Source organism: Cherax quadricarinatus, chromosome 68 (assembly GCF_038502225.1).
Source record: "Cherax quadricarinatus isolate ZL_2023a chromosome 68, ASM3850222v1, whole genome shotgun sequence".
NCBI lineage: Eukaryota > Metazoa > Arthropoda > Malacostraca > Decapoda > Parastacidae > Cherax > Cherax quadricarinatus.
The window spans coordinates 5,335,847-5,347,135 of NC_091359.1; the positions used below are offsets into that span (position 1 = coordinate 5,335,847).

Consider the following 11,289-nt stretch of genomic DNA (forward strand, 5'->3'; position numbering starts at 1 on the left):
AGGTAACGACGGAGCATCATCAGGAGATTGACGTTGGCGTTTAGGAGTAGGACCGGAGTTGGTCCGGCATGAAATGGGTGGGCGATTCGAAAATTGCCGTACCGTAGAGGGAGAAGCCGGAAGCATAGTCAAAGGAGAGCGGAGTTCAGACAAATCGAAGGAGTCAGTCGAAGCCCCGGTACCTGAAGCGGGTGAGGAAACAGCACCAGCAAGAGGTACAGGGGCATCGGGAGTGTCCGAAGAGTGGTCTAAACACAAGGCAGGGTCAGAATGGGGTGCGGTATCAAGAAGGGGCCCGGGGGTAGTGGTTTCATGGACTAGGGCTGCCATGGTTAGGTTACTCCTTTGCTTTTTGTTTTTAAGAAAAAAAAAGAAAGAAGAAAAGAAAATAAAAACAAAAAAAAGAATAAAAAAAGGGGGGAGCGGGGAGGAATAGTTCCCAGGAGGAATGAAAGGGCCGGAAATCTCCCTCCGCGCCCAAGAGGACTCGACACCGCTAGTAGCGCAGATGCAGCATGGAACCCGTGCCATACCCTACCCTTCATGCCAGTAAACCAGCAATCCGGGATAGCAACCTCACATCTGCCGAGCTACCTCGGTGGACAAAAGAGAGGGCGGCCGGATATCCGCCACAAAGCATACCTCCTTCAGCCACCACCCCCGGAATCCGAAAGGTGGCTTCCAGAGATACACCCGTCGCCCAAAAGACACCCAAAGCTACTCCGGGATACCGGAGAGGGATCGGGACATCCCTAGGCAATCCAGATTCCACGGCAAACTACGCCACCGCCAAGAAACCTCAACGGAATGGGATCGACCCCGGTGTCCTTTCCCCTACCTAGGAACTAGCGCGCCTGTGGGAGAAATCACGAAGGCTAAAAAGAGGAAGGGCAAAAGGGAGGGGTGAGGAGGAGGAGGAGGAATGGAAAAAGGGGAGGATGGGGAGGATGGGATAGGGGAGGGGAGAATGGGGGGTAATTAGGTTCGGTCTGAGGAAGAAGACCGACAGGGCTAATTCCTCAGACCAAGAGCCTCTTCACCACGCCAAGGAGCCCCCCTTGAAGAGGAGAGACCTGTTATACCTGGAGGTTTTTGGGGGTCAATGCTCCCATGGCCTGGTGGGTGGATCAGGGCCAGATCAACCAGGCTGAACCACAGCCTGACTGGTCAGGTACTGACTTTAGATGCCTGTCCAGTGCCTTCTGGAAGACAGCCAGGGGTGTATTACCCAGCAGATGTCATTTATCTCTCTCACTATTGGTATCCTTTCCCTATCATTTAGGAGTGTTACCTTTGGATGGTTATGCCTTCAACATATGTATGGCATGTGAATTGATACATTCAGTCCAATTTCATTTCTATGGAAAATTAACATTTTTGTTACAACTCAAATTTCAGGATTTGACAAGCAAGTACAGGAGAGCCGTGGCGAGGCACTGAATGCTCTAGTTCGTGTAGCAGAGATCGAGAAACTAATTGGAGAAGCTGAAGCACGTACTCTTGATGCTGAGGAAGCACTAGTGGGGGCCGAGTCTGATGCAAAAAATGCACGTGATATTGCCAAGGAAGCACAGAAGACAGCAAGTGATGCTAGCAAAGAAGCTGGTGATGTGCGAATCAAAGCAGATGCTACCAAAGATGAAGCTAGTTCTCTGAAGGATGAAGCAGATCAGCTGGCAAGTAGGGTAGCAGGGACAGACTCAACTGTAAGCACATACGAGTCTCAGGCAGACGATGATCATCAGCAGGTGATGGAAGCTCAGGAAAGAGCCAACCAAGCTAAGGATCGAGCAGATATTGCCAGTGCTAAGGTACGTGAAGCGTATGAAGTAGTACAAGAAATCTTGGATATACTAGAGCGTTCACCAGACCTTGACCCATCACAGCTGGAAAATTTAGAACAGCGCCTAGAGGAGGCATGGCAAACTTACTACCAAAGCGGTGTGGAAACTACAGTTACCGAGCTCCTAGAAGCTCGTAGTTGGCAAGAACGTCAGATTTCACTGTATGAAGAGGAGATTAGAAGACTCCAAATTGAGGTTGTTAATATAGAAGAAATAAAGATTTCCCTTCCTGATGGCTGCTATAGTCAAACTAAATTAGAACCTTAAATTAGTCATAAGGAATAATACTTTTAATGGTTGTATACAATCAGAAGCAGTGCATAAATGTGTTATTAGAATGTACACTAGACAAAATAATTTATAGGTTTAAATACTAATTAATATACTAGTCTAGCATTACTGCCAATTGCTGTGCTCACAATTCTTCCATTCTTTCCTTTACTCCTGTAAGCTAGATAATGCAGGATTCTTAATAAACTTCTGCTCTCGCATTCCTTTTTTTTAAAATTGCAATTTTAGTGACAATGTTCTTTGGGAAAGGTAATTTTATTCAGCATTTCATAAATGTTCAACTTACGGTACCAAAACTACCTGAAAATTGAAATTTACTCTAAATTTTATAGTTTTCACAGTATATTTGTGTGAAAAGTAATTGTTCTGGCAATTAAGAAAGTTATACCTTGTTAACACTGCTTATTTGGAATGTTATATTGTACATATTTAGACTGGTGTAAATTACACTTTGAAATGTTTGATGTTTAGAAATTTAAAAATTACATGAAAATACTGTTGTAAGTTATATTTTTCACACTGAGAAGTTCCAATGGTATACATGTAATTGAAGTGTTCAAAGTTGCACAGTAAGTACTCTGTATTTAAGAAGTGTTGGGTAATTTGCTGTATAAAACTTGGCAGCAGTGACATGAGGCTGTATGGCCAGAACTTCCACAGGTTCAACCAAAGATATTACAAGAATGTGAACAGAAACCTTTGTTCTGTTATACTGCCATTTTAGTGCATTGTGAGTCTTGATTAAAATGTGCCAATTCTTTATACTGTACAATGTGGTCAAAATAAAACTATTGTTTTTGTTATATGCCTTATTTGCCAACATTTTTTTTTTTTTTTTTTAGCATAATTCTAACTAATAGAAAATCGTTAAATGGCTACTGAAGTAAAGTCCTCTAGGCTCAGAACCTCTTCTAGGGGGGCTCCTTGGCGTGGTGAAGAGGCTCTTGGTCTGAGGAATTAGCCCTGTTGGTCTTCTTCCTCAGACCGAACCTAATTACCCCCCATTCTCCCCTCCCCTTTTTCCATCCTCGTCCCCACCCCCTCCCTTTTGCCCTTCCTCTTTTTGGCCTTTGGGATTTCTCCCACAGGCGCGCTAGTTCCTAGGTAGAGGAAAGGACACCGGGGTCCATCCCATTCTGTTGAGATTCTTGGCGGTGGCGTAGTTTGCCGTGGAATCTGGATTGCCTGGGGATGTCCCGATCCCTCTCCGGTATCCCGGAGTAGCTTTGGGTGTCTTTCGGGCGACGGGTGTATCTCTGGAAGCCACCTTTCGGATTCCGGGGGTGGTGGCCGAAGGAGGTATGCTTTGTGGCGGATATCCGGCCGCCCTCTCTTTTGTCCACCGAGGTAGCTCGGCAGATGTGAGGTTGGTATCCCGGATTGCTGGTTTACTGGCATGAAGGGTAGGGTATGGCACGGGTTCCATGCTGCATCTGCGCTACTAGCGGTGCTGAGGTCCTCTTGGGCGCGGAGGGAGATTTCCGGCCCTTTCATTCCTCCTGGGAACTATTCCTCCCCGCTCCCCCCTTTTTTTATTCTTTTTTTTTATTTTTATTTTCTTTTCTCCTTTCTCTTTTTTTCTTAAAAGCAAAGGAGTAACCTAACCATGGAGAACCCAATCCATGAACCCACTACCCCCGGGCCCCTTCTTGATACCGCACCCCATTCTGACCCTGCCTTGTGTTTAGACCACTCTTCGGACACTCCTGATGCCCCTGTACCTCTTGCTGGTGTTGTTTCCTCACCCGCTTCAGGTACCGGGGCTTCGACTGACTCCTTCGATTTGTCTGAACTCCGCTCTCCTTTGACTATGCTTCCGGCTTCTCCCTCTACGGTATGGCAATTTTCGAATTGCCCGCCCATTTCACACCGGACCAACTCCGGTCCTACTCCTAAACACCAACGTCAATCTCCTGATGATGCTCCTTCGTTACCTTCCCATTCTACTCGAAAAAGACCGACACGTCAAGCACTCCCTCTCCACGCTCAGTTTCGGACCACACAATGGACTAAATTCTTTACTTAAAGACCGACTTCTTCTGCCTACCTTTCTGACGTCATGTTGGTAGAGATATTTCATTTCATGCTCTCAAGAGCGGTACGCGCATCGTCACTGTCCAGAATGCTACCCAAGCTCATGATCTTTCTCTCCTTACGAATATCGATACTACTCCTATCACTATTGAAAAACATCTTTCTCTCAATTCTTGTAGTAGTACTGTCATTCTGCCCCATACCATAGTCCAACAGAATTTCCAGTCATGTGGCAATGACATTTTTAAACAGCTGGAACTCCAGGATCTCCCAATCCTCAAAGTAGACACTTATGTCCTTCCTGCCCGGGGGCGGAGACGTTACCCTTGCAATGTGGCTCGTTTAACTTTTGACAGCCGAGAACTCCCGTCCTCTGTATATGTCGCGGGACATCGGTTACAAGTTTGAAAGGTGATACCTACACCGCAACAATGTAGAAATTGCTGGCGTTTTGGTCACCCAGCGAAATATTGCAGATCTATGGCCGAATGCCCAGTCTGTGGTGCCGACGACCATTCTAATACATCTTGCAGTCAACCTCCATCTTGCCTTAATTGTAATGAAGCTCACCCTTCGTACTCCCGCCGTTGCCAGGTCTACTTAAATGAACGTGAAATCTGTTGCCTCAAAGAGGCAGAAGGTCTCCCTTATGCTATGGCAGTTACTCATCTCCGCCTCCAAGGGAGACTACCCCGTGTTTCTTATTCTCGTGTTTCCAAACATCCCCCCCACTTCTGGGGTCCCATCTTCTGCAGCCTCCTCTGTTGTTACCCCTCCCATAGCCACTACGGCATCTAATCCTTTTGCTGTCCTTGGCTCTGACGTCCCGACTACAACTCAGTCTGTTCTCACATCTTCGCGTCCTTCCTCACAAGCCCCAGTATCGACAAGACCTCGTACGACACCTAATACCAATCGCCCCTCTACTTCTTAGAAGTCCAAAAAATCCACATTGCTCAAATCTTCTTTGCCCCTTCCTTCCCTTCTTCCACCTCCACACTTTACCTTTCCAGTCTCTGTACCTAGTCCTTCCCCTCTCTCTGGCTCTATTACAAGTGTGGAGATTCACCCTCCTCCTCGTACTATGCCTTCCACCCCCGTCCCCTTCCAAGTTTCTCCCTCTTCTGCCACCTCCCAGGTTTCTACCTCTTCTGTCCCCCCCACATTTCATCTCCAGTCCCTTACACTCTTCCCTCCCCCTCTACTTTGGTACAGTCCATTACTGTCCCAATCTTTACTCACCTTCCTCCTTTTATCTCCAATATGGTCTCCCATACATCTTTGAATTCAGAAACACTTGAAGCCATTTCAGAATATATTGCAGACTAAACCTTCAATGGACACTGATTCACTTCCTGTTCCTTCTCTTCCCTCTCCTCCATCTTCACAACCCCATTCTTCGCAACGCTCCGTTCCTTCGCTACTTGAACGTCTTCCAATGCCCCCACACGTTGACTTTTCTAACCCCTCTAGTCCATAGGTGCCTTTACCTACAGATTCCTGGTATTTTCTTCATCGCCAATCATGGCCTATTTACAGTGGAATATCCGCGGCCTCAGGGGTAATCGGGGTGAGCTTCAGATGCTTTCCAGGTTTTCCCGTTGGTGCTTGCTTACAAGAACCAAAATTACACTCGGCTGTCTTCCAACCTATCTCAGGCTATAATTTATTGTATTCTTCGGATCCTTTCTCAGATGGGACCTTTAATGAAAGTGCCCTTCTTCTACGCAATGATATTCCGTACTATCAACTATTTGTCCATACCTCGCTGCATTACACTGCAGCCCGTATCCACTTGAATAAGTGGTTTACATTATAATATAATAATCAAGGGGGAAGCGCTAAACCCATAAGTGGTTTACAATGTTCTTTATATCTCTCCTTCTCGAGCATTTTCTATCCCAGACTTTGCCTTTCTTGTTTCATCCTTACCACCACTTCTGTTACTTGGTGATTTTAATGCCCACCATTTCCTCTGGGGGGGGGGGGTCTCATTGTGACTCACGTGGCATCCAGTTGGAGGCTTTTCTCTCCACCCACCCCCTCCATGTTTTAAATACGGGTACTCCCACCCATTTTGATCCTCGTACTCATACTCTCTCTTGCATCGATCTATCAGTCTGCTCTTCCTCCACTGCACTAGACTTCACCTGGTCTGTTCTACCGGACTTAAATGACAGCGATCATTTTCCAATCATTCTTACTTCTCCTTCCTATTCACCACCTTTCCGTAGCCCTCGCTGGCAATTTGATCGGGCAAATTGGGATCTTTACTCACACCTCACTGCTTTTAGTGAGGTTCCTTCTTCATCCTCCATTGATGAGCTCCTACACATCTTCTCGACGTCAGTTTATACCGCAGCTTCTCATTCTATAACCCAAACCTCAGGCAGGCATTCTCAGAAGTGCGTGCCTTGGTGGTCTCCTGCTTGTGCAGTACGTTTGAAACGTGCTACATGGGGCAGGTACCGGTACAATAGAACCGCTGAGAGACTTCTTGATTTTAAGCAGAAGCGTGCGATCGCTCGCCGTGTCATCCGTGAAGCTAAACACACTTGTTGGCGAGACTGTTTCCACCATCACCTCTGCTTCTTCTATGAGTGCAGTCTGGAAAAAAGTGAGGAAATTGAGTGGTAAATACTCTCCTGACCCGGTTCGTTCTACGGGTCGCTGGTGTTGATGTAGCAAACCCTCTCGACGTTGCCATTGAACTTGGCACACATCTCGTCCGTATTTCCTGAGGGCTCCATCTATGCCCCTCATTTCTTTCCTCAAAGTCTGCCAGAGAGTTAGTACCCTTGGACTTTTCTTCTCTCAGAGAAGAACAGTATAATGTGCCTTTTACACTTCAAGAACTGGAGGCAACGCTCTCAGCTTGCCGATCATCGGCAGCTGGGCCTGACGACATTCATATTCGTATGTTACAACATTTACATCGGTCAGCCCTTGTAGTCCTCTTACACCTCTTCAATCTTATTTGGGCACAAGGAGTTCTTCCCCAGCTGTGGAAATCTGCCATTGTTCTCCCTTTCCGCAAACCGGGTACTACAGGACATGATGCCTCCCACTATCGTCCCATCGCTCTTACTAGTGCAGTTTGCAAAGTGATGGAACGTCTCGTAAATCGACGTTTAATGTGGTATTTAGACACACACAACAGTCTCTCCGCTAGTCAATATGGCTCTCGTAAGGGTCGTTCTACCATAGACCCCTTACTACGCTTGGATACGTATGTTCGTAATGCCTTTGCGAATAATCACTCAGTTATTGCCATATTTTTTAACCTTGAGAAGGCACATGACACAACTTGGAGGTATAATATTTTGGCCCAGGCCCATTCCTTAGACCTCCGAGGCAATCTACCATCCTTCCTTAAGAACTTTTTAACTGACAGACATTTCCGTGTTCGAGTCAATAATGTTCTTTCCCCGGACTTCGTCCAAGCTGAAGGTGTCCCTCAGGGATGTGTTCTAAGCACAACACTTTTTCTCCTTGCTATAAATGATTTGGCCTCTGTTCTTCCACCCAATATTTGGTCATCACTATGTTGATGACTTCGCTATTGCTTGTGCAGGCGCTGACTGTCATCTTATTGCAGTTTCTCTCCAGCATGCGGTCGACTGTTTCCACTTGGGCCACCACGCATGGGTTTAAATTTTCAAGTACCAAAACTCACCAAATTACTTTATTATTATTATTATTATTATTATTATTATTATTATTATAATCAAGGGGGAAGCGCTAAACCCGGAGGATTATTACTTTCACTAGACGCTCTGTTATCTCCTATCATCCTTTGTATCTCTATGGCTCCCGTATCCCCGAACGTGATAGTCAGGTTTCTAGGCCTTCTCTTTGACCGTAGGTTATCCTGGAAACCTCACATTACCTCTCTGAAGGCAACTTGTCACAGCCTGCTAAACCTTCTTAAAACCCTTGCTCATCTTTCCTGGGGAGCTGATCGTCGAACTCTGCTTCGCCTACATTCAGCCCTCGTTTTATCGAAACGAGATTATGGTGACCAGATTTATTCCGCGGCCTCTCCTGCTACTCTCTCTAGCCTTAACTCTATCCATCACCAAGGATTATGTTTGTGCCTTGGTGCTTTTCGCTCTTCCCCTGTTGAGAGCCTCTATACAGAAGCGAATGTTCCATCTTTGTCTGATCGCCGTGATGCCCATTGCCTTCGCTACTATGTACGCTCTCACGATCTACACAATCCTTCCATTTATAGAATGGTCACCGATATTAGTACACATTATTCGTTCGCCGCCCCTGTTTGCTCCGTCCCTTTTCTCTTCGCCTACATTCACTCGTCTTCCCTTCAGTTACCACCTTTATATGTTCATGTAGCATCTCACTTTTCCCTACCCCCCTGGGAAGTTCCAGCTGTTCGGGTCTGTTCTTTCTCACTCCCTTGCTCGAAAGCTCAACTGCCTACGGTGGCTTCCCGCTCTTTTTCTTGATCACTTCCACTCCCATTCTCATGCCACCGCTGTGTACACAGATGGCTCTAAGTCTTCAGACGGCGTCGGATTCGCAGCAGTGTTTCCGGACAGCGTCGTGCGGGGGCATTTACTATCTTCAGCTAGCATTTTTACTGCTGAACTGTATGCCATTCTTGCAGCACTTATTCGTATCGCATCTATGCCTGTGCCATCATTTGTAGTAGTCTCAGACTCCCTTAGTGCTCTACAGGCTATACGAAAATTTGATACATCTCATCCCCTAGTTCTCCGTATCCAACTTTGGCAACGCCGTATCTCTATCAAACAAAGATATTGTTTTTTGTTGGGTCCCTGGTCATGTCGACGTACAGGGCAATGAACAGGCAGAGACTGCTGCGCGGTCAGCAGTACATGACCTACCAATTTCCTATCGAGGTGTTCCATTTCTGGACTATTTTGCTGCAATAGCTACCCACCTTCGCACCCGTTGGCAACAACGTTGGTCAACTCTGCTCGGTAAACTTCATTCTATTAAACCGAGCATAGGTTACTGGCCGTCTTCTTGTCATCAGTGCCGAGGTTGGGAGACCACTCTCTCCCGCATTCGCATTGGCCACACTCGTCTTACTCATGGGTATCTCATGGAGAGGCACCCTGTTCCTCTCTGAGCAGTGTCAAGTTCCAGTATCGATTAGCCACATTCTATTCGACTACCCTCTCTATCAACGAGCACGCAGAATTTACCTCCAAGGTCGTCTTCGTTCTACTACTCTCTCTTTACCTTCCCTTCTTGCTGATGGACCCTCCTTTAATCCTGACTCTCTCATTGACTTCTTGACAACGACTGATTTACTCCACAAACTCTGATGATACTTTTCGCACTCCCCTCAGCCCTTTCTAGTTCAGTCTCTTGCTGCCCTTTACCCTTTCACCATCCACTACCCCGCTGTTATCCGTAACCTATTACTCATCCATCTCCCTTTTGCCACCTGATGCCCTCGCTTCCTTCCTGCCCTGCAGCGCTGTATAGTCCTTGTGGCTTAGCACTTCTTTTTGATTATAATAATCTAGGCTCAGAAAAGTTACAATACTTGTCATTCAAGCATGCTGGCCCACTCAAACTATGATTACAAAATTTAGATATATATAGTGGTGTACTTACCAATGATTTAGTATTTTGTATGTTATCCCTTGCACATTTGGACATCCTTCAATGGTCTTGGGAGTGATTCACAAATTCTTGGGATAAATTCTCCCAAGACTCACAGATGGTGACCCCCAAGCCATGGGAGTGAGCTGATGTCCTTTTCCTGTAGATCTCATCATAGCCCAGAGATTCTCAATGGGATTAAAGTGGTGATGGCTCGAGGTGTAGTATGGTGTCTGATGGTGAAAACCTAATTTTCCCAAAATGCTCTGCATTACCAGGGGCTTTCTATGTGTATGTCAATATCAGCTAGGTCTGTATAGGTTGTATCATATGCTTTTAGAAATAAAGATTATTACATTATTATAATCAAAAAGAAGCGCTAAGCCACAAGGGCTATACAGCTAAAAGATTATTACAGTTATAGGTATATGGAGACTATGTTAGTGTGAAACATCAGGTAAAGTATGGGCATGAGGTCAAAGAAATGAGGGGGCTGGACAAGGTGTGGTCTTTGCCATGGGGGAATAGTGTAGGTGTGTGGCCATGGGAGAAATTGTAAGAGCATGTTATGGGGGTAGGTTTTTGGAAAGATGGCATGTGGCTATTGGGGAATTGTAGTGGTGGGTTATATGGGTGGGGATTGTGGGTGGAATGGGCAAGGTTACTGGGTGAGCAGTAAGGACGTGTGGAAGGGGTTGGTGGAATGAGCCAAGTGTGGGCAAAGGGTGTAGGGAAGGTAGGCTACTGGACTGCATGAACCTTGCTAACAAATACTGACAAGTTGCTTTAGAAAGAAGCAAATTCCTAACACAGGAATCATATGGTCGCAATGTCTACCTGTCATCTCAGTATAGCATTCTTCGGGTCACCATGCCTCACTCGCACCCCACTCTGCCTTTATATACAGTCTTTTTAACCTCCGTATATTATAAGTGATTAAGGTTCCAGGACAAACATGTCCTAGTGTTTACTCGTGTCTTTCTAAACCAGGCTACTGGACAAACAAAAGAATTTGTTTGGATTTTTAACCCTTGGTAGAGTTAACCATCCAGGATAAACCAATAGTCGTGTCATCGGGTACTGTCTTATTTCCATTGTGGTCCTTTAATCTTGTCTCCCAGGATGTGACCTGCAACAGCTGGTTATAACACAGGTACCTACTTACTGTTAGGTAAACAGGGACAGCAGGTTTAAGGAAACAAACCCAATGTTTTCACCCATGCCAGGATCGAACCAGAGAGACTGTGTGAACTGAGCCTTATCTACTGAGCCACAAGTACCCATGAACAGAGCACTGAGCCTCACTGTAGCCACAGTGCCAGAACCAAGTGCTCTATCTTCCTCCACCACCCTACATCAACAGCCATTTGACCATGTGTTCTAGCCCTCAGCCACTTTCACCCACCCCCCTCATCCATATTCACCCATTCCCCACCCACAAGCTCTCAACCTCCTGCCCATGTCAAAGAGCAGAACAGCTGTAGACCAACACCTTCACCCATCTCCCACAGTTGCCCTTCAC

At 46.2% G+C, this 11,289-nt stretch overlaps 1 protein-coding gene across 4 annotated transcripts in view; it reads left to right on the top strand.

Moving 5' to 3' along the window:
• LanB2 (laminin subunit gamma-1) overlaps window positions 1-2,934 on the top strand; it is a 168,866-nt gene extending 165,932 nt beyond the window's left edge. For all 4 annotated transcript variants that reach the window (XM_070099616.1, XM_070099617.1, XM_070099619.1 and 1 more), the window contains one exon: window positions 1,399-2,934. In XM_070099616.1, coding sequence (XP_069955717.1) covers window positions 1,399-2,111 — 713 coding nt within the window. In that variant the 3' untranslated portion in view covers window positions 2,112-2,934. The remainder of the gene's footprint in view (window positions 1-1,398) is intronic.
• Window positions 2,935-11,289: the final 8,355 nt, after the last annotated feature.